This window comes from Mugil cephalus, chromosome 18 (assembly GCF_022458985.1).
Source record: "Mugil cephalus isolate CIBA_MC_2020 chromosome 18, CIBA_Mcephalus_1.1, whole genome shotgun sequence".
Taxonomy (NCBI): Eukaryota; Metazoa; Chordata; class Actinopteri; order Mugiliformes; family Mugilidae; genus Mugil; species Mugil cephalus.
The window spans coordinates 10,030,176-10,052,988 of record NC_061787.1 but is presented as its reverse complement, the minus strand read 5'-3'; the positions used below and the strand labels follow the sequence as shown (position 1 = coordinate 10,052,988).

The 22,813-nt window shown below is 42.8% G+C and overlaps 3 protein-coding genes across 7 annotated transcripts in view; 1 reads left to right on the top strand and 2 right to left on the bottom strand.

Moving 5' to 3' along the window:
• Nucleotides 1–2: 2 nt before the first annotated feature.
• abcf2b (ATP-binding cassette, sub-family F (GCN20), member 2b) lies at nt 3–5,383 on the bottom strand. Its single transcript, XM_047568041.1, has 15 exons — nt 5,251–5,383; nt 3,981–4,137; nt 3,667–3,879; nt 3,372–3,554; nt 3,076–3,247; nt 2,741–2,836; nt 2,545–2,647; nt 2,274–2,369; nt 1,825–1,944; nt 1,576–1,665; nt 1,380–1,490; nt 1,235–1,297; nt 985–1,113; nt 691–894; nt 3–584 (listed from the first exon to the last, which is right to left on the bottom strand). Exons 2-15 carry the CDS (start codon nt 4,117–4,119, stop codon nt 468–470), a joined length of 1,836 nt encoding a protein of 611 aa, XP_047423997.1. The 5' UTR covers nt 4,120–4,137; nt 5,251–5,383; the 3' UTR covers nt 3–467.
• A 1,107-nt stretch (nt 5,384–6,490) lies between these two features.
• chpf2 (chondroitin polymerizing factor 2) lies at nt 6,491–11,492 on the top strand. Its single transcript, XM_047568040.1, has 4 exons — nt 6,491–7,988; nt 8,483–9,047; nt 9,141–9,323; nt 9,672–11,492. Exons 1-4 carry the CDS (start codon nt 7,717–7,719, stop codon nt 10,944–10,946), a joined length of 2,295 nt encoding a protein of 764 aa, XP_047423996.1. The 5' UTR covers nt 6,491–7,716; the 3' UTR covers nt 10,947–11,492.
• Nucleotides 11,493–14,621: 3,129 nt separating this feature from the next.
• The window catches only part of smarcd3b (SWI/SNF related, matrix associated, actin dependent regulator of chromatin, subfamily d, member 3b), a 42,336-nt gene continuing 34,144 nt past the window's right edge, over nt 14,622–22,813 (bottom strand). For all 5 annotated transcript variants that reach the window (XM_047568044.1, XM_047568042.1, XM_047568043.1 and 2 more), the window contains 8 exons: nt 22,518–22,613; nt 18,781–18,882; nt 18,440–18,601; nt 17,833–17,930; nt 17,585–17,720; nt 16,583–16,705; nt 15,822–15,923; nt 14,622–15,705 (listed from right to left, as the gene is read on the bottom strand). In XM_047568044.1, coding sequence (XP_047424000.1) covers nt 15,652–15,705; nt 15,822–15,923; nt 16,583–16,705; nt 17,585–17,720; nt 17,833–17,930; nt 18,440–18,601; nt 18,781–18,882; nt 22,518–22,613 — 873 coding nt within the window. In that variant the 3' untranslated portion in view covers nt 14,622–15,651. The remainder of the gene's footprint in view (nt 15,706–15,821; nt 15,924–16,582; nt 16,706–17,584; nt 17,721–17,832; nt 17,931–18,439; nt 18,602–18,780; nt 18,883–22,517; nt 22,614–22,813) is intronic.

Below are 22,813 nucleotides of genomic sequence, written 5' to 3'. Positions count from 1 at the left end.
TGTGCTGTTTTTATGTTCCGTTTATTGTTATTGCATTACATTGTTAAATAAGGCAGAACTGCTCTTTTACACGAAAGAAAAAAAAAAGTCAACTTTTAAATATCATAAAATATGACCTAAAAGCTGCTGCATACATGTCGGGATAAAACTGAACATTTGGAAAAAAAAAAAAATAAAATAAAACGTTTCTATGAAGACAGCACTATGGAATGCATTCCAAAATGCACTGAGACGCTTCAAGGTGAAATCAGCCAATCAGAGTGCAGCCTGAGGTGGAGGGACTGGGTGAGCATGGTGCAGCACTGTCAAACCGAGATGGAGATAAGAGTACGACATGTACAAGAGACGTGTCCAATAAGATGCATAAGAGATCGTTTTCAGTTGGGATGTTTCCTGCTCCTTCTTTCGGGAGTTTGCAGGTCAAATCCATGATGCAAGGTAAAGGAGTGGCTCAGTATGACGCAGCTTTAGATGTCATGCGCTTGCTTTTCAATCTTTGATTTCAAGTGCTCCTTGTACGCCAGGATGTCCCTATTCCACTTTGTGATGGTTTGATTCTCACAGACCCAGATCTCCTGTGCCACCTGGAGGAAGGAGGGAAGGAAGGAAGGAGGGTGGTTATTAATGGCTGCTTAGAAGTTAAATCCTCCAGTTTACGGTGTCGCATCCGGATAAATTACAAACACGCACCTGCTGAATTAGCCTGAAGTCGTGGCTAACTAGCATCATGCCACCGTCAAACTCGTTGATCGCTTCTGCCAGTGCATCGATGGTCTCGATATCCAAGTGATTAGTAGGCTCGTCAAGGAACAGCATGTGAGGGTTCTGCCACGCCAGCCAGGCAAAACACACCCTGCACTTCTGCCCATCTGACAAGTTCCTGATGGGACTGACCTGGAAGAGGTTTGCAGTGACAATTTAGAGACAATGTCACCCTTAAACTGAATTCAGCCGATATCTGGTGGAAAAGTATTCCCTTCATACCTGCTGCTTTCCCGTCAGGCCATAACGACCAATGATCTTCCTCATCTCCTCCTTTTCTTTGATCTCAGGAAAACACTTCATCATGTACTCCAGAGGAGACAAGTCGAGCTCCAGCTGTTCTGTCAGATGCTACAACACATATAAAGAAACATGTAAATGTACAGGCGGCTTTAAATGCTTTAGAGGGAGTCCAGTATGCTTATATATACACACAAGTTCTGCTAAATGATGTTTGGATTCTGAGTTTTACCTGGTGATATCTGCCGATCTTGACGTGAGAATGTTTGCGGATCATGCCGTCGGTGGGTAGGAGCTACAAAAAGAAAAAGGAGAATAATCTGAGTGCTCTGAAGATGGTCGCAGGTTGATGTTGGCCAATAAGTGAATATACGCACCTCTCCCATAAGCAGCTTCAGCAGGGTGGACTTTCCTGCTCCGTTGGGTCCCACCAGAGCCACTCGTGTGTCCAAGTCAATACCGAACTCCAGGTTTTTATATATGTGTGGCTTTAGGGAACATTAACAGATAAGTCAGACTGAGAAATAAATAATTGTTTTAGAGGTAAAATGCTGTGACATTAACTCTACTCACTGTGTTGTCACTGTACTTGAAGCTCACATTCTGAACCATGATAACAGGAGGAGGAATCTTCCCACAGGGAGGAAAATAAAATGACAGCGTCTGTGGAGAAACAAGAAGGTGTTGGTACAATGACGATACATTCACCACCCACCACGGTTCCTCAAACTGCGTCACTGGGTCAAATGTCTGAGATCAACGGCCTGGCTGAGTCTTTTCCAAGCCGCAATTAGAAGCTTGTGAATATCAGCGTTACGGTACCTTGTCATTCACCACTTTTTCAGTCAAGCCTGACGCCACCATCTTCTGCAGCGTCTTCTCTTTGCTCTGCGCCTGTCGTGCCAGCTTAGCAGAGCCGTGACCAAACCTGGCAATGTAATTCTAGGGGAGTGGGACATAGAAAGAACAATGAGCTCAAGTACTGAACTGACCGTTCAGTAAAGATGTTTTATATTTAAACATTTATGTCCCCAGAAGTTATTTAGCTGAAATGAGGTATTCAGATCCATTTACAGGATCCATTTTGTTGACTTTTGCCTGAAGTGGAATTATTTTCTAAGACCAATTTTCTTTCTTTACTTAAAATTCAGCAATTAGAAGCCAACTATTTTGTCTGGTTTTCTTTGGATGGGTTTATTTTAAACCCTCTACTCTCCAATACCATCATGTGTAGTTTAATTATTCCACCACCAGGTGTCCCCCTCATTTACCTTCATGTGTGCTATCTGGTCCTGTTCCCAGTTGAAGCGCTTCATCTGGTTCTCTTCCAACTCCTCTCTGGTCTTCACATACTGGTCATAGTTACCCTTAAACCAAAAATAGATGCGCATGGTCATCCAAACAGTTAGGAACCTAGGTACAAAATTAGCAGCAGCCCATTTGTAGTTTCCCTATTCAGCATCTTGAGTTAAGTCTATTAAAGAAACTTGCAGATATACTTCCTTTCAAGCACTGGCAGTGGTTTCAGCAAACTCTGCTTACCGTATAGTATTTCAGTTTCCTCTGATGCAGGTTGATGATGTTGGTACAGACACCATTCAGGAAGTCTTGAGAGTGTGAGATGAGCACAAGGATTCGCTTGAACCTAACGAGAACAATAAAAAGGTCAATAAATACAAATGTGCGTGCACACATGATAAAAGCGGTTTGGTCTATCTAACGGTTAAGTTGAACTTACGACTTGAGCTCCTCTTCCAACCACACACAAGCATCCAGGTCCAGATGGTTAGTGGGCTCATCCAACAACAGCATGAAGGGCTTGATGAACAGGGCTCTGTGAATACAGAAGGCATTAGTTTATCAGATACGTAATCCAATAGGGACTACTCCTCTTCCACAGCTGTCACTTTTTCCAGTTGCCCGGTTTTTGTTAAACATGAACTCTGAGAACCAAATAAAAATTAGCAAGATCTAACGCAACATTAGTATCAATAATAGATGCAAGTTCAAACCTACAATAAGGCCAAGACGACCATGTTATTGTACGTTTGCTACTCAGCCTGTTGTCTTTACCTGGCCAGAGCAACGCGCATTCTCCATCCTCCACTGAAGTCCTTCAGTTTCTTCTGCTGCATAGCAGCGGTGAAACCCAAACCATGGAGGATTCGAGATGCTCGCATCTGTGCCTTGTCTGCATCCAGCTCCTCCAGACGCTCATACAGCTCCATCAGCTTCTCACACTCGGCTGTAAAGCGGCGACATAAAAGCATTTACTAGACGTTTTGTATCTTCTACCATCATCTCTGTTATTGCTACCAAGATTCAGCTTCTTCTGTTTGTTACTGCACAACGTATCACAAGTAACTCACAGTCCTCATGGGCAAGCCTCTCTGCCTCCTTCTCCAGCATGATCCTCTGCTCATCCACCTCCATGACACACTCAAGAGCCGTCTTCTCACTGGGAGCCATCTCTCGTGTCAAGTGGTAGATATCTATGTGCTCTGGAATGGGAATCTCACGATGCCCAATGGCTGACAACAGCATGGATTTACCTGGCAGGTAAAACAAACGTGTTTTTTTAATGAAAACCACTGAAAAAAAAAAAAAAGGAAGCAGCAAATGACAGATTCTCAAACAGAAAAAGGGGATGAACCAGTTAGCTACCTGTGCCGTTAAGGCCAATGAGGCCATACCGTCTGCCTGAGTTGAGCTCCAGGCTGGTGTCTGCTAGCAGCTCTTGACCATGGAAGGTGAGCGACAAGCTGCTAATGTGGACATCAGTGCTGTTGGGGTGAGAGGCCAAAACGCCCGTCACTGCCCGTGCCTCGGTCTTCCGCAGCTCAAACTCATCCAGTTCCTTCGTCAAACTGGCTACACCTGGAGGAAAAAAAAAAAAAAAAAAAGACATATCCCACAAGTTATTGAATGTGATATTAAAACACAGACAAAGTAACGCTGATGAGCAATCGTCATCTCACCGTTGCTCTCGGCTCCGTTGCGCTGGGTCTCTGGTTGTTCGCTCTCCTCATTTCCTTCATCTGCTTTCTTGGAGCGCTGGCGGGCTTTGGCAGCCTCCTTCTTCTTCGCTGCCTTCTTCTTAGCCAAGTCAGACGGCATGGTGGTGGTGGTGCAAGTCTATTCGACAGCAGAAAACAAAAAGGGAAAACAGGGATCAATGATGGGAAGGTTCTCAGTGATCCAGGTCATAGTACATTTAAGAAGTGTTTAAATAAAAATAAATAAATAAAAGGAAGCAACTGGACTTGTTGTGTTTAGAGAAGACATTTTTGGTTAAGCAAGTTTCTGAAGTTCTGATGGGGTTTTACCTACAGAGTTCAATCTCTTATTTCAATCTCAAACATCCCATCAGTCCCTCAGAACTGAAGAAGCTACTTGAATAAATTACAGTGAAACATCTTCTCTAAACTCAACGAGTCCAGCTGGTCTAGTTAAATGCTTCTGAATGGGGATCAGTGACATTACTGTCTGATAATATCCATTTATGTAACTCCAAAAATAAGTAAATAAATAAAACCATCAAAAATGACATCACACACACCATTCACATGTTCAAATATTTGCCATCACTTTAAGTGTACAGGTCAAATATAATTAGTATGAATCATGATAAAAATGACTAATCTCTTACGTAAAGCGACGCTTGAATTGGCCGAAGCAAACTTGCCGGTTATCGAAAACGTGCCGGTTAGACTTCAGCCAATAGGTGATTACGAAACGACTAACATTTACAGTAAAAGGCCTAACATGGCAAAATATTCACTAAAAGCCCTTTGACAATGATGGCAACGATAAACCGGACCGCATTTTTGGCTCCTCTCGTGCCCACCTGTCCGCACGTTGGGCTTTTTATCGCGTAATGCCGGATAGCCCAGCTGTTAGCCGCTAACATCTTAGCATTAGAGGCTTTGTCAGTTCACCGTGAATTAGTCGACACCGGTAACTGAACAGCCGCGTCAGCTGACTAACCCACACCGTTAGAAATAAGAAGCAAGTCGTGGCCATTTTTTTCACCAATTAGTCGTTTAGTGAGCCGGCCACCCAGCTAGGCTGACAGGCCCTGGGGTGCTAATGCTAATGCTAACCTGACGCAAGGCCCAACTTAGATACGGTCTGAAGTATGAAGGCGGATAAAGATGTGTTTTTAAGGGCTGTTTTTAATTAAACAAACGCCTGCCTACGTTATCAGTCTAAATGGCGGTTGTCACACACGATTAACGCCGCTCTTACCTAGATGATGAAGCGCGGTTCTCCGGAGCACACCGACACCGTCTCGTGTTCACGTTTCGCCGGGTGGATGTAGCAGTTAGCGGACCACCAGACGGACCATATATGGAGGAGAGGGGCGGGACGGTCCTAATATCGCTATTATCGATGCCAAAGTAATGATATCGATACTAATGCTTTAGTTTATCTCTTCTACGACTGCAGCGGTTTAATTAAAGAGTCACATACAGCACAGAGACGGAGCAGGATGGTGGCAGAGTAAGAGTATTAGGGCCACCCATGAGAGGAAAAAAAATTAGAGGTAGATTTTATTGTCCTCATGCACCTCGAGAAAAAAGTCGAAATGTTGAGATTAAAGTCGAAATACAATGTAGAGAAAAAATATCCAAATGCAATGTCAAGAAAAAAGTGGAATTGTTAAGAATAAAGTCAACATACAAAGTCAAGAAAACTACAATCTCGAGAAAAAAGTCGAAATATGTAGAATTCAGTCGTAATACACATCGGTTTGAAAGTCAATTTCATTCTTGACATTTCCACTTTTTTTGTCAACATTTCGACTTTATTCTCGACATTTTATTCAGATTTTTTACTCGACTCTTTTTTCTCAAAGTGCATGATGAAAACATATCCTCTCATTTCTCTTTCCTGGGTGGCTCTAATACTCTTACCAAAGCCAGTAGTACTCTCAGTAAAAAAAAAAAAAAAAAAAAAAGCCTGTAAGATACAGTGGTAACATGGAAAAATTGTGGGAAAGAAAACGCAAAGCTACAGAAATGCAGAGAGGATGAGATTTGTTGTATTTCCTAAACAAAATGCTACGTGGAATACTCCTTGAAAAAATATGTTGCTTTATTATTATTTTTTTATATTTGTTGTGAAGTGATAATTTTGCACACTTTGTTTATTCAAGAAAAAAATCTGAAAGAAATGCAATGAAGGGAGAGATTTAACTTTATAAATGTAATTTCTGAACACGCTTAAGAAAAATATTTTTTTCATGATAATATAGTATTTTTTTATTTACAAATATTTATATATAAAACAGGATATAAACTGTGTTTTGATCATCCAAAAGGCCAAAAAACACTTAAAATTCATTCACATTTAGATTTGGATTGATGATGCATCCACCTTAACTATTAACAAAGTATCATTACCGGTATCGCCTGTATTTATCGGATCGATACCAAACCTAGCGGTATCACGCATCACTAGTCCCTCCTCTTCTCGTGGGACTGCAGTAAAAATGTCCATTTAGTCTAAAAATAATTCGCGAATCTATATAAAAAAAAACGTAGCAGTAATTAGCCACACCGGCAGAAGTTTGACTACAATATAGACAGTTAAAGTAGGTTTAACCTCATTAAATTCGCGTTTAAATGCATATTTTTCGCATTATTATAACTATTCTGGTATAGGCACGGAGCAAATCACATATAAACACCGTGTTTTTATTTATCTGGTGAGGGTTTTTTAAATCAAAGCTTATCGCTGAACACAGGCTGTGTTGCTGTCCACTGATGCTGCGGTAATACACGGTCAGTCCGAGAACTGGCTGCGGTGATGATGAAAACGACGTGAGACGGACGCTGTGTCTTCACTGTGTGTGTGCGTGTGTGTGTGTCACTGAATTTCTGAGGAAGTAAAAGACACTGACGGAAAGGGGGGAAATGGACGACAGATGCGTGGCTCTCCTGGGTGGATTTTTACCCGTATCCACGACGAAAATGTGGACCTGTGCCTCGGTGTCGGTGTCCGTGGAGATGGATCCGTGGTGTCTGCTCTAAAGCCACGGGATGCTAGCTGGCTAGCTCGCTCCTTGACGCGTCTTCCTCACGGTGGGAGGTTTTCATTTTAGAAAACTTTCGACACCTCTCACTTCGATAACCTCCCATAAATCAGGTTAATATAAACTCAGACGACCGACTTTACCCGGTGGCTTTCAGCGTCTGACCTGTAATTATTGAGCTGACTTTGGAAGTAGCTGTTAGCATTAACGCTAGCCCAAAATTAGTTGAGCTAATTAACATAACGTTTAGCCGAAAAAGGAAGGAAATACTTTACATAATTTACATATCTTACACGACCAGCCGTCGGGCACCACTTTATTTGCAATAAGCGTCTAATATGTAAAACTGTTTGCGTTTATTTGCTCTTTTAAATGAACTACTAGTTCTGGTAGCTTCATGTTTACAGAGTAGCTACCTGGTCGTGATATCCTAAATATTTTTTTATGTATTTGCTGTAATGTGTAAAGTTGGAATCTAATCTTTAATTCATAGGTTTAAAAGGAACTACCTCACCAAATAGGCTAGAGGCAATGCCAGTATTAATGTTAATTGTACTGAAGGAAACTTATATTTAGTTAAAATGTGTTGATCTACTGCAACAGTGTTGGTTCTTCAAACGCTCTGCAGGTAGTATTTGCTTTTATTCCACATTAGGTGTAGCTCATAGCTGCCAGATATGCGTCTTTCCTCGTTTCTGGCCCTGTTCAGGCCTGCTTTGCCCCTTATCCTCGGGCTGTCTCTGGGCTGCAGTCTGAGCCTTTTGATGGTGTCCTGGACTCAAGGGGACGCAGATGACTCCTGTGGAGGAGAGCTGGGCAACGGCCGGCTCTTTGTGGACAGAAAAAGTCCCCAGAGAGACTCGAGAGATGCGGCTGGAGATGAGGACTTCCAGCCGCGTATAGTGCCCTACCACAAGGATCCCAACAAGCCACACAAGAAAGTCCTCAGGTAAGCGTTGACGGACTTTGTCGTTGTTTTCAGGAGCTTGAAGAAACCTTTACTCCTTTAAATGTTGTAACAGACCCATTACCTTTTATCTAATCGGGTTCATCGGGTTTGTTTTAGTAAATGAGAGACAAATCCAGGGATTTACATTTGGTAATTATCTGTTTAATAGGCTTACATTTAAGTTCCCCCTGCTATTATCTGAATGCTCTAAGTTGTGTGCAGTATGGGTGGCAGCCTAAAGAAATTGTATTTGCCAAATCCCTTCAATGGATCAGACGTGAAACCGGAACTTTTGATGGAAAAGATTTCATCCCTTTTTTGTGTCTTGTAAGAAACCGTATTCACATAATAATCGTCTTCAACATGTTTCTTTTTTCCACCTGCATTAACTGTGGTAGAAACATGTTCCGACTTTTACCCTGGTCGTGCTTTGATGCTCTCAATTTCACCCTCATCCCTTGATCCGGTTTCTCCTCCTTTGTCCTCTCCTTCAGAACTCGATACATCCACACCGAGCTGGGCATCAGAGAGCGTCTGCTGGTGGGCGTGCTGACGTCCCGGGCCACCCTGAACACGCTGGCCGTGGCGGTGAACCGCACAGTCGCCCACCACTTCCACCGGACCTTTTTCTTCACGGGCCTGCGCAGCCCCAAGGTGCCCCACGGCATGACCGTGGTCGCCCACGGCGACGACCGCCCGGTGTGGCTGATGTACGAGACCGTGCGCCACCTCCACCAGCACTACGGCTCGGACTACGACTGGTTCTTCCTGGCCCAGGACGACACGTACATGCAGGCGGAGCGGCTGTCGGAGCTGGTGGGCCACCTCAGCGCGGGGCAGGACCTGTACATGGGAAGGGCGGAGGAGTTCATCGGCGGAGAGGAGAAAGCGCGCTACTGCCACGGTGGCTACGGCTACCTGCTCTCGCGCAGCCTGCTGGCGCGTCTGCAGCCGCATCTCGACACCTGCCGCAATGACATCCTCAGCGTGAGACCTGATGAGTGGCTGGGCCGCTGCATTATTGACTACCTGGGTCTTAGTTGTGTAGAAGTGCACCAGGTAAAAAAAAGGACCGGTGTTTGTGTCCATTATGGTTAGCGGATAGGAAGGGATGTCTTTACTAATATTTCTCTTTCTTTGTGTGGCTCACAGGAAATGACCTATCGTTACTTTGAGCTGGGGAAAAACGCAGATCCAGAGCGTGAAGACAGCGCACAGTTTAAAAATGCCTTCACGGTCCATCCTGTGTCCGAACCTAATCTCATGTACCGCCTGCACAAACGCTTCAGCCAGATAGAGTTGGAATGGACTTACCTGCAGATCCAGCAGCTGCAGGTTTGTTCTGTGTTTTTTTTTTTTCTTTCACACCTTTAAACAACTTGTTTTTCACTTGTGAGTCAGATTTTATTGGACTGCATCCAAAGAGCAATGTGAAAGTTTACAGTCTGAGTTTTTCTGCACCACTCCCATTTTGAGGAGAGCTGCATTCCACTGTCATCTAATTCTGAGCCTTAGCATGTAATTAAAATACCTGCAATGATTCATTAGAGTGGTTTTGACATGACTTTAAATACACCACAGCTTTCAGTTCTATCACAGTTTAGATGTCTGTGATTTCCTTTGTGGCTTTTTCTTTACATTTGACAGATTTATTTTTTTTTTCTTTTTGTGTGCGCTCCTCAGATGCAGATCAACAACCTGAGTGATCTGACTCCAGAGGGTAAGGCCGGGGTGACGTGGCCAATCGGAATCAACCCTCCCTTCAAACCCAGGACCCGTTTCGAGGTCATAAACTGGGAGTACTTCACTGAAGAGCACATTTACTCCTGCGTCGACAGCTCCCCGAAGTGTGAGATGAGAGGGGCCGACCGTGCCGACGTGAGCGCGGTCCTGGAGATAGCGGTGGAGCGTCTCAACGAGCGCTACCAGCCGCAGCTGCGCTTCCGCAAGCGGCGTCTCCTCAACGGCTACAGGCGCTTCGACCCCACGCGGGGAATGGAGTACATGCTGGACCTCGCCCTGGAGGCCTACACGCAGAAAGGACACAGCCAGGTCATTGCCAAACGGGTCAACCTGTTGCGACCTCTGAGCGCGGTCGAGATTATCCCGATGCCTTATGTGACCGAGGCGACGCGAGTGCAGGTCATCCTTCCCGTCACAGCCCAGGACCAGGACTACGTCGGCAATTTCCTCGACATGTACGTGATGAACACTCTGGACACCCACGACAACGTCCTGCTCACCTTCTTGTTCATCTACGACCCGTTCGACGCGCAGCGAGTCAGCCAGACCGATGTGTTCGCTGGCATCAAGGCCATGATAGGGGAGGTGGAGAAGCGCTACGGAGACGTGAAAATCCCCTGGATCAGCGTGAAGACGGAGGTGCCCTCCCAGGTCAAGCTGATGGACATCATCTCTAAGAAGCACCCGGTGGACACGCTGTTTTTCCTGGCGAGCGTTTGGACGGAGGTCAACGCCGACTTCCTGAATCGCTGCAGGATGAACGCCATCAGCAACTGGCAAGTCTTCTTCCCCATCCACTTCCAAGAGTACAGCCCGGCCGTCATCTACCGCGACCAGCAGCCGTCCGCCGCCTCCGCCTCCTTCGCCGCCGAGTCGCTGCGCGACGGCCACTTCGACCGGCACGTCTTCGACGAGGCCTGCTTTTACAACGCCGACTACATGACGGCGCGCACCAAGATGGCGGCGGACATCCTGGACAACGAGGAGCTGCTGGAGAGCATGGACGTGTACGACATCTTCGTGCGCTACTCGGGCCTGCACGTGTTCAGAGCTGTGGAGCCGGCGCTCATACAGAAGTACGTGCGGCGAGCGTGCAACCCGCGCTTCAGTGAGGACATCTACCACCGCTGCGTCCTCAGCAACCTGGAGGGTCTGGGCTCGCGTTCGCACCTAGCGATGGCTTTATTTGAGCAAGAGCAGGCCAACAGCACATAGAGGACTGAACCGCTGGAGTGTCGTTGTACGTCACGCGCTCGGTCTGGAATAAAGATACATTTTAATGATTCTCAGTCTTTGGGTTCAACCAAAAAAAAAAAAAAAAAAATGGTGCTCAAGGACACTTATGCAGAGCAAAGTTTATGTCTCGGTTGTGTCCTGCAGCTGAAGATCTCTTTGCTCGCTGCCTGGTTTGAGAATATACTGCAAACTTTAAATCTGTCACGGAGGTGTCACTTTTGCACGACTCCCTGACCAGACCTGCTGAGGACCTATCGATGTGTGCCCAAAGGAGGCAAGAACCATATTTATACAGGTTTTTTTATTTTTGTTTGTTTGTTTCTTTTTTAAATATCGGAGGTGGTGTCTTTAAATGATGAAAGAATAAATGCCTTCTCTAATTAATAAGTCGTGGAGAGAAAAAAATGTTGAGCCATAAGTCTTCTTTTGTGAAGATGTTCACAGATGGGGAAAAAAAAAAAAAAAAAATCAGCTGCCTTTTCTTTAAGATTTGTTCTTTTTATTAAAGAGTTGTATTTCCTCTCAGCGTTGTTCCTTTGTTCATACTCGCAGGCTCACAGTTTGTTAAAGCGCTCGTTTCAGTCTCATTAGGCAAAAAGCGACTGTTTATAGGATCTGTGCGCGGCGCGCTTGAGCTGCTATCCCCGGAGGTATCGTTATCTGCTTGGCAGAGCCGAAGAAAAGGCAATATGGCAGAAAAAAAAAAAAAAAAAATCTTGTGGTCAGTAACGAAGCCGTGCTCATATTCAGCTTAATGCATCCAGCTCCGTTCGCTGCCTTAAAGCTTCAGCGCAGCGCCCGGAGCCAGTGAACAGTTTGTTCCACAGCAGACTCGCCCCGCCTCGTCTCCTCGCATTAAATCCCCACCCCTGCCCGGGCCTCCTCGAGTTTTGGCAAATATTCTGTACACACATGTCTCTCGGGGGAGAGAAGTGAACCCAGTGCCCAGAGGGAGGGTCGAGTCCACCTAGACGAGGAGCTCCAGCGAGAATGAATGACTTGCTTCACACAACCTCCTCCTCCTCCTCCTCTTCAATGAAGGGGTGAGACGATTACGTTGTGTGCCCCCCCCTCACCCACAAATGCAGGGGCCGGTGAGGAGAATAGTGCGGCAGCAGAATGAAAGAGGCTCTTTCTGAGGAGGGAGCGGGGCCACGGCTCACAGTGGAAAGGCCTCCACCTGCTTCCTCCTTGTGGTGAGGTCAGTGAACAATAACGCGCCTGTCTGCCACCTCCGAGGCTCCTGAGCTCACATCCACAGAGCGTTGTAGTGTATTTAACTATACGGTACGTTAATAAAGGAAGGGGTTTATAAGATGTTTTTTCTAATTGTTCCGCGTTTTGTTTAGGATAAATGGGAAGGAAGCTGCTGCAGCTCATAAAAAATAAGTAAGAAACAGCTTTAGTTTGTGTCCTAGTTTCTGTTCATTCTTCAATTTGTTTTGTATGTCTGTCTTTCCCTTTATCTGTTCTTTCCTCTAATTTCCCATTCCTCTATCACTCTGTGTCCCTCTGCATTTTGTACATCTGTCTTTCAGTTGTCAGTCTTGATTTGTCTTTCCCTCTTATCCCTCAGTCCGTCCCTGAATTTGTCTGTCGTCCATCTATCTGTAGTCTGACTGAAACCTTATCATACGTTAGACTGCTGCTGTGGCTTTATAAAAGACTGATATTCAGTATCTTTTCAAACATTCCCCCATTTTAAATTAGCATTTTGAACCATATTAACAGCAAGTTATTTATCTGTGGGAGACTCGGTTTAACAATAATATCCACATTCTGCCTAAAGAGGATGTATAAAAGCATTGGTGTAAACAGGAAGATGGACAACAACAACAAAAAAAGACTCTGTAGATATCATGGCATTTACAAACTTTGGCAAGCGCTTCTTTATTTACATCCAGGCTGTCTCGCGGTGTCACAGCTGTTTTCCCTTTTTTTTTTCTTCTTCTTCTATAGAATGAAATCACCAAACAAGTTTTGCTCTTCACAGACGTACAGTATCTCGTATACCATAATCTTCCTGTCGGTGACCCTCTGACAACAGTGTAAACAGAGAGGAAGTGCAGCTCCCACTCGTCAGAAACACATGCAGGGATTGGGACAAACGATATGCCAGGGGTTTAGTAACAGAACACACAGTAGTTTGTTAACATCTCGCTGCTCTAAGATGAGGCGTTGCAGCTTCTAGTTTCCTCCACAAGAGGGTGCTAGTGAATCGGTGACAATAACGTGAATGCCCCGGCCGTACAAAGAAACCCACTCTGGGTCAGACACAGAACCAAGATACTACCTATGACTAATGTTCCTCCTCTAAAGAGTGCAGTTAATATAACTTAGTCCTAGTAACAAAAACACAGCTCAGAAAAAATCACACCTACAGTTAGTTAGTTGCTGGTAGGGCATGTCATTTTTGGCAAAAAAGTTTCCAGAAGGCATTTCAACGCGCTCGTCGCACATACTGCTATGCCAGCTTTGTATATTTACACATACTGTCTCATCGGATGTATCGACTAATGTCCACGGAGCATGCATAGGTCTTTGTGAAATCGTCCAATCACTTCGTGTGTATGCTGGGATAATAAAGAGGGCTTCACCCGTGACCAAGAGAGTCCCGGTAAATTGTTACAGCACAGTGCAAAGAAACCCCCTGAAAAAAAAAGGTTCCATCTAGAAACTGCTCGGAAGAAAAGTAAAATCCTCCATCTGACATTACAACATATACATACAAGTCGTTAAAAAAAGTGTAAAATGAGATTATATCGTGTGTTACAGCTACTGAGACTGAAAGTGAGGGAGGTCTTTCTTTGTTGCAGCTTCCAGCTCCCACGATAGACTCGGGATGGACCTAAAATAAACCACCCCGAACCCAAGATAGTACACAGAGGAACTCTAACATTCCTGCCCTACTAATTCAAAACTCATGGAGCTCCCATACTGCGACATGTAACTCACCCACCCATTCCCCAAAACAAACACGCACACAGATAGTCTGTCGTATACTGTACAGCTGGCCCTCTTTAAAGGGGGGGAAAAAAGAAAACCATATTTACATTCACATCTCTAAAAAAGAAAAACTTCTTCTTTTTTTTTGTGTAACATTAAAAAAAACGTAGAAATGGACAAAATATCACAGACTTAGGCTTAAGTGTTGGTAGAGTTTAACAGACCAATGAGAAAAAAGGACATTAAACCAAAGTCTGGATTCCTGCCCACTTCTATCTCAGTGATCATATTCTCTTCTTCTCGTTGCAACCTTTGGTAACACCTTCAGGACAAAAAAAAAAAAAACTCACGAGAAAGAGGCCGTGAGTGAACAAACCAGCCAACGAGGCTCAACGTGTAAAGACATACTTGCTATGATTAAGGGAAGAAAAGCTTCTATTGTGATCATCATCAAAACACTTGTTTTCTCCTTCATTAAAACATTATTCTTACTATAAACAGACATGGAGCTGATAAATACTGTTTTACTGGCAAGTCAGATGCACCGGAGTCTGTTCAGACCTGGTATTAACGTGTGTCCTGAGTGATCAGACCGCAGCTGGAGCTGGTTTCTTTAAGCCGTACGAACGAGCAACGGGCCGACATCATCTGCATAGGTGTTGACTGATTCATTCATTACCAAAAAAAAATATTGTTTGTGACTGTTGGAAAATGTAATGAGGTAATGAGAGCCTTTTTAAAAATGATTCTGTCCTTGTAATGCAGTAAACTGAGTAAACAATAAATTAAACATATTCTAATAATCGATTATGAGAGGGCCGTGTCAGTTTTATGAGATTACTCCGATTTGTGGGGGCCTCCAAAATAACTAGGGGCGAAGATAAATAAATAAATAATAAATAAACACGTGTGCTTTCGGTGAATGAGACTTTACAGCTTTCACAGCTCTTAAACGTCTGGACACAGATGCAACAAACAGCACGGACTGGACACGGATTGGATGATGTCCGTGTTTATTTACAGAGATCAGCAGAAACTGTATTTGATCTCAAGAGTTTGCTGCCTACTAGCGACGCGATCGATCAGGACGCCTGTTAACACCAGGTCTGAACTGGGCCCAGCTCATGTTCACACAAACGTGAAAACGAATGAAATCCACACCTCTGGTTCGTCTCGTCTGCGGCGCGTCACACTGCAATCTCGACTTTGCTGGTGCAATTAAAAACACTTTGTGTAACGAGGACGAATGAAAACGCACACAGTCACGCACGAAAAAAGAGCACGAAACACGGGAGGCTCATCCAGAGCGCTGCGAGGGGCTGACAGTGGGTTACATCATGAACGTTTCTGTCCGCAGACTCTTTGAGATGAGAGAAAACACAGAGGTGTGTGAGCAGCCGGCTGAGAGGGAGTTTTTTTTTTCTTTTTTCTAGTATTTACAAAGCAGAACCTGCACCTGAACGTGCTCTTTTTTTCAACGATGACGTCACCGTGGTCCTAGACAAACGGCCGCGTTCGCTGCCGTCGTGTGAAAACCTGCTTCGTTTATTTTCACTGCAAATCACTGCCTGCTCATTATTCACCAAAATGAATTCCACGTAGTTGAGTTAATGTTTTTAGAGGTTCAAGGTTTCACCGGACTTCAGCGATGGTTTCACATACACCACAACACACACACACACGCACGCACACACACACAGCTCTGAAATCAGATTCAGAAATCCAGGAGGGCTTTTTCTTAGGTGTTGCGGACCGCCAAGGCCTGTTCCAGCTCCTGCCTCCTCTGCTGGATCTGTCACAGGAAGGGAGGAGTAAAAACTATGAATAATGTTGTGGTTATATAGAATCGGAGCTACACGAAGTGGGTATAAAGCAAATATTAAATACAAAGAGAGGCCACTTCTTCACCTTGCAGTAGAAATAGCGGCTGACGGCCTCTTGAGACCAGGGTTCGTGGTAGAACGCCGCCCTCCTCTCCTCTTCGGGGTTGCCTACTACATCTGTCATTAACTGCAGCCAATGAGAAGATACAGACATTAATTGACTAATAAATACCCATAAAATTTCTATATCTTAAAAGTGTCTGACATGGAATAGATAGACTGAAGAAACAGTTTCGTCCTGATGATGTATATCAGGAAGGCATCTGTGTAACTGTTCGATTTAGGCCTGCAGGGGGCTCCAGCTGGACGCTAGGTTGTTATTTATTCCTTCATTCATTCATTTTCTGTAACCCCTTGTCCTCTAGAGATGGAAGTACACCCTGGACAGATCGCTGGCAGTAATTAACTGAAGTACCCAAGAATAAAGATGATTATGCCCATACATGTGAAATACTTGAACTTGAGAAGAGTGGGCACAGTGTTGTGTGCATATAAATACTAGTAGGGATCGACCGATATGGATTTCTTAAGGCCAATACCGCTACTCTTTTTTTTTCTTTTTTTACATCAGCATTGGCGGATACGATAAAAATTACACAATGATAACAAATGTTACACGTCTCAATTTAACCAAAAACATAAACACTTACTGAACTGAAAGAATGATTAACGCTCTTATGCATATAAAATAAAAAATAAATGGGTTAAAAGAGGCAGAGCACTTAGCAGGGGTGATTCTATGGTCTATATAAATATATATATAAATAGTAGTATAACAGAAGTAACCTTAAGGTCTCGGCTCTGGGATTTGAGCCAGTCCTGGATGTAGCCCTTCGGATCTCTGGAGAAACTGAGCATGAAGTCTCTCTGGATCTTCAGCTGGTTGATGGACTCAATGGTCTCATGGATCTGGAAGTTTACAGACAGGATATAATTCTGTTTTCGTTCAGCTTTGAAAACAAACTTTAAACGATGCATGATCGGGACGGGACGAGGGAACTAAGGCGGACAGATTAAGTGTCCTCTCCTTTTTGAAACATGATGTTTGACGTTTGAAGGGAATTCAATTTGTAAGATAATTGCAAGTTTTGAAAACCCTTTAAAAGTTACGAAAAAAAAGTCTTTGAAGTTACAGAAAATTGTTAATTTCAAGCGTTTAGAGAGCATTAGACAGGGGCTAGGAAGCTTATAGACTTCAATCATTTTTAATATGTTAAAATATCCATTATTTTTTCTCCTACTAAATCACATTTAATTGATTGGTTACATTCCCGGCCCTCATTTTCTCTGCAAATATTGCTTTGTATGTAATATATACAGAAAAAAATCTGTATTTAATCTAAACATTGCAGAAACCCTGTAAATTCAAATTACATTCATACCTAGAAAGGTCTAGTGGTTCTCTGCATGTGTACTACTACTAGTAACTATTTCATTTCTCCCTCGTGTGCCAGATACTTACAATATTATTGCTTTGCTGGAAAAACACTTGATTAAAAAAACAGCGTCCACGCATTTAACAAAAGCAGCAATACTTATTGTCGGTGTGTATTTTGCACTACACAAGGGTGGTATTTTTGTGTTTGTCATTTGTCCCACGCTTCCTTCCTGCTCAGCCACATTTAACTCAATCAGGTGTGAAATCTGCTGCAGGCAAACTCCTGTAATAAAGCAGCTCCTACGCTGAATAGTTTACGATGAAATGTGCAACGCTGACACGTTTTAACAACTCGGTGCGACACGGAGCGAGACACGTGGCTCGCGCGGCATCAGAGACGTTGGTCTCACCTTGTTGTCGAGCGAGGCAATTTCCTGCTGGTTAGCGGTGGAGAGGAGGAAGCTGCTCATCTGGCTCTTCAGGGGGTCTTCCACCTCCACGTCGATGTCGTAGCAGGCCGTCTTCTTCTGGTCGTTGGGGTCCACGCTGGCGGGGGGTGGAGAGAGAATGAGATTTCAATAATCCTTCAACAAAGTCTGATCCATGATTTTATCCTATTTTAGCAAGAAATCTGTTTATCTGAGTGACATAAAACTACCTGATGACGTGGTTAATGACGATGGGGTCAGGGGGCAGGAGCAAGTTGGTGAGGCGCTGAGGGATCTCAGAGAACTTCAGCCGAGGGCAGTCAAAAATCTGGAGTGGAAGGGGAAAATAATATCTTTAAATAAAGTACTTCCAGGCATAAATTATGCTGAGGTAAATTTAACTAAAGTGAGCTAAGCAAAAGTAGGCAAAGATGACCTAATGAGACCAAATTAAACTCAACTAAGCTAACATAATTAAACTAAAAATAAGAAGCTAAGATCAACTAAACCACGTCTTCAGCAGGAAATCTTTGGTTGATTAGACATTTTTATATATATATATATTTTTCCACTTTCCTCCACAAATTTAAATTTCTTTAAATAAACATGAACATGAATGCAACATATTTTAGTAAAGGGATAAGGGATAGCTTAATATTAAATGCAAAATGATGATGTATATTTATACATAGCACTAGGCCGAGTTTAATATAGATCACATATAGTAGGTTGAAGACCCCTGAACTAAACTACAGCTACAAGCCACATTAACTTAAGCCAAAAAGCATCCATCATCATGTTGCACAGCTTGTCCAACGTAAGTCTTATTTCCTGCACCTGTTGGAAGTACTTGTCACAGTTGATGTACTCCTTGTCATGGGAGTCCTGCAGCTTGTTGGTCTTCACATACTGCCACAAAGCCTGGATGATGCACGAGCGAGTCTGAGTGTGAATCCCGAGCAGACGTGCCAGGCGAGGGTCCAGCTTAAACTGGGGAGGCTGCAAAGACGACGAAACGGCATTAGAAACCCCCAGTGGCTTAGAGATTCAGGTCAGCTTTGAAATGTAGTCCTCAATGGTCGGCCACCAGCGGTGTGTGGCTGCAGCTTGTCATCACAACAGCTGATATAATGGGATACAGTCACACAGTTGTAACAGTCCATTGCGGGTGTCCTCACCTGGTAGTCCAGCATGAGCAGCAGAGTGCAGCGCACGCTCACGTCTCCCGGCCGCTTCACCTGGAAGCCGTCGGTCTCCTGGGTGGTGGGCGTGCGGTGCCACTGAAAGAGCAAACACAGAAACGCTACATATTAACTAGTTTTATTCTGGCTAAGTGTTCATTTTGCTAGTTTCACACTTCATTATCTGGTTGTTACACGTCGTTTCATAAAAAAAAAAAATCTCTGCTAATTGTCGATCTTAGAGGCCTTGAAAAATGTTCTCAGTTGCTGTTTTTGAGCAGCATCAGCTGACAAGTTAAAGATTTCAATATATTTTGTTTGTCTCTTTGAAATAGGTGGGTATGTTGGTATGTTGTCACATTTAGAGCAGTGCTGGTCCAGAGTGAAATATCCCTACAAGCATTTCATAGATATACATGAAATATTTTTGGTAATAAGCATCACCACAAGGTTAAACTCCATAGTCAGACTTCTATGAAAAAAAGATATTTTGTTCCTTATCACATCGAAATGTTGAGTTTTCCAACAATGTAGTTTATAACCAAACTTGCAAAACTAATAAAACTCCCATCAGCCAGCACAGCTGCACTTTGTGCTAATGATAAACACTATTAGCACGTCCGTGTTAGCATTTAGCTGTAAGCACTGCCAAGTACAAGCTCATTAAGCTGTATTTAAATCATTACACAAAACACAAAAGGAGGATACTTTAAACCAATTAAAAACGAGCAAAAGCAAAATTCATTTCAGCATCCAGCAACGCACATCTTGAAGAAGTCTGGTGAGAGGTCAACTTTCTGCAAACCGGCCGGGCGCAGCATGGTGAGAAAACCAAGATAGCTAAAGGTTAACCACGTGGTCGTGTTGCTGAATGTTATCGTGCTCAGGAACACACAATCAGCGGAGACACGGAGGGAAATAACAAAACAATCAAACACCAACCAAATACAATTATCTCTATAAGATTCTGCCTTTAAGTTTATATGGGCCGTCTAACCACTGAAGTGATTCACATATTTCTGTTGTCTTAACTACCCAGAAACTAAATAAAAAAGCACTTTAAAGCACTATCCTCAGTACAGTGGATTGCAGTAACTTGCCAAGCGGTACAGAGTAATGTTTTCCATCGACTGACTCAGAACAGATTAAGTACTGATTGTATCTCAAGGTAGAAACAAAATTCCTTTGATGGAAAATCATTCAAAATGAAGCACCTGAGTGCTGGTCTAAAATGCCCTTTTAAATAGAGCAACCTTGAGAAGTCATAATTTTCACACTGAAACTCTTGAAGTGTTTTTTTTTTTTTTTTTTTTTGAACAGTTTGTGAGGATACACAAAGTGAAGGGCAGCTAATGGTTGGTTTTTAATAAGTAAGCAGCTGTTTTCTCCTGCGCTTACATCTGCATGTTTAAACAACCTTGTATGATGGAAATTCAAAAGACCCTCTTCTTTACAGAAAATCTATTTATCAAATGAGGAAAAAGGTCAGGCCGCTTTCTCAGCCCGTCGCATTTATCCAATGGGGAGATGAAAAGGGGCAGGTTAGTTTGCCACGATTGTAGCTCGAGACTTAACCGAACATCGCAAAATAAAGAACGAGCAGCGAACATCTGCGCTGCTTAATCAAGAGGCTGTCATTGACCCCGAGTGCACGGCTGAACAGTCTGATTCACTGACTTCTGCAGCACGCGGAAGCTTTTTATTGCGAATGCGGAATCACAAACAAAAGCGCTGACCTACGAATTGACCAGTGGGCTCATTCTTCAGCTGTGTTCACAAGAAGCTTAGAGAGAAAATGTGCTTTGAAGCTACAGTGAAATTAGTTTGGACTTAATTGGACATTTTTTGGAAAATTGCACCTAGTATCTTTCATTCCGAAGTTATCTTAAAAGATAAATATTTCTTACATATATATATATATATATATATATATATATATATATATATATATATATATATATATATGCTAGTTTAGAGTTTAGTTTAGAGAGATTTATTTTAGCTTTCATAGTTAAGCTTTGATAATTCATCTTATCTTGGTTAAGTTTGTTAAGTTTTGTTTTATCTTGTTTTATCTTAGTTTAGTTAAAATTCAGCTTAGCTTATATTAGCTTGTCTTAGGTTAGTTTGGTTTAATTTAGTTTTCTTTTCGTTTTAACTTAGTTTAGCTTAGCTACTTTATCTTATCTTGGTTAGGTTTTAGTTTATCTTAGCTTCGTTTGTTTAGTTACCTTTTGTTTGATCTTAGATTAGTTAGAGTTCTGCTTAGCTTATATTAGCTCGTCTTATGTTAGGTTAGTTTGGTTTAGTTTAGTTTTTGTTTTAACTTAGTTTAGCTCAGCTAGTTTATCTTATCTTAGTTGGGTTTACTTTAAACTAAACTAAATTTAGCTTTAAGTTTCTCCATGTCTTGTTGTGATTAGCTTGATTTTATTTAAGTTTTATAAACTAGGTTATTTTATCTTAGTTTACCTTTATCTAAGGTTACAGCTTAGTTTAGTTCAGTTTAGCTTAGCTTATAGTAGTTTTTCTTATTTTAGCTTTTCTAAGTTTTAGTTTTACTTAGTTTATACTAGCATACCTTAGCTTGGCTTTGCTTTATTTTTATATTATTTAATCTTAGTTTTGTTTTTAATTCATCCAATATTATCCTTTTTTCAGTTTTTGGTTTAATTTAGCGTAAATTCATTTCTGTGTCAAACCAAACATCTGGCCGACCCAATGGGACTACAAGACACTGTTTGTTTACAAAACATGAGTCTTCCGGTTGTACATGCGTAGAATAATGAACGGTTACACAGCTGCTGAGTTGCTCTGGCCTTTTCTCGTCTTCGAGACTTTTTCAACTCAGGCCTTGGCGCATCGTTCATTCTCACAAAGTCACAATCTGTCAAAATCAAACGGCACATTAAACAAATCCGGTCTTCTCCTTCCAGACTGACATATACGGCCAGATGATGTCTGTTTAATCTTCACTAAAACTGATGTGAAAAAAAAAAAAAAAACGATACGCTGTGGTTTGATGGGGGTTTAAGTGCTGAACTATTTCTTGACTTCCTGGAGTCTCCACTGGTTGTCTCATAATGACGAACTGACCACCTTCTTTCTACTACTCTCATATTTAAAAGACAGACACGTCAACCGTCGCAGTTTTCTCTTTAAATTCTTGGCGAGAAAGTGAATAACAAGTGTTTATTATTATTTTGACGTGGCTCTTTTTGCGCTCAGATGAACATTTTTGCTTCTGGTTCGTCCTTGTTTTAAAATATAAAACAGCTGTGCCGTGGGGACACTGCTTGGCTGAGGTGGGTGCAAGGACAAAGACAGAAGGAAAACGTTTCACAGACGTCTATTTAATTTATTTTCCTTTTAATTGCAGTTGTTTGCCTGCCAGCCAAGCCAACCCCTGCATTAACGCTGTATCCTGTCCCTCACCGCACATACAATAAATTTCTCTTTGCTGTGTGCTTTTGCTAACTATAGCCTCCGTCCTCTACAAAGAACCAAGCCACACACTTTCTGAGTCACCTTAAAGGACCTTCAGCGGTCCGGTAGAGGGGGAAAATCCACTTTCTCCCTCACTGTTTCCATTTAAATTAGATAAATAACTGCTCCTAATCAAAAACATAATGCTGCACTATATGAGTGACCTAACATTTTCATTTACAAGCTACGACGATTAGTGCTGAAATTATTTGGAAATGCTTCTGTACGGCGGCCATGACTGCACTGACCTCGACCAGGTGGTTGTCAGGACCGTACAGGTCTTTGTCCAACTCGATCACCAGGCTCTTAAAAAACGATGAGAACTTCTTCTTCTGCTTTCCCGGCTGCGAAACACACAAACAGAATGAAGTGGTCAATTAATATCATTATATATATATACATATATATATCTATATATATGCACGTGAAACACCCATTGAGTATGTTCACAAACATTTGTCTTCGCCTACAGAAATATAACTCATGAACAACCCGCAAGGCACTGAGTGACATCAGAAGTAAAAGGAGACATTTTTAAGTGTCC

What these genes read in the sequence shown, in the direction of transcription:
- abcf2b (XM_047568041.1), bottom strand. Translation starts at nt 4,119, where the DNA reads ATGCCGTCTGACTTGGCTAAGAAGAAGGCAGCGAAGAAGAAGGAGGCT. An exon ending in TCAAGTACAGTGACAACACA is followed by an intron (nt 1,491 to 1,575) that starts GTGAGTAGAGTT and finishes TGTTCCCTAAAG; the next exon opens with CCACACATATATAAAAACCT. An exon ending in TGAAGCTGCTTATGGGAGAG is followed by an intron (nt 1,298 to 1,379) that starts GTGCGTATATTC and finishes TTCTTTTTGTAG; the next exon opens with CTCCTACCCACCGACGGCAT.
- chpf2 (XM_047568040.1), top strand. Translation starts at nt 7,717, where the DNA reads ATGCGTCTTTCCTCGTTTCTGGCCCTGTTCAGGCCTGCTTTGCCCCTT. An exon ending in GTTGTGTAGAAGTGCACCAG is followed by an intron (nt 9,048 to 9,140) that starts GTAAAAAAAAGG and finishes TGTGGCTCACAG; the next exon opens with GAAATGACCTATCGTTACTT. An exon ending in TGCAGATCCAGCAGCTGCAG is followed by an intron (nt 9,324 to 9,671) that starts GTTTGTTCTGTG and finishes TGCGCTCCTCAG; the next exon opens with ATGCAGATCAACAACCTGAG.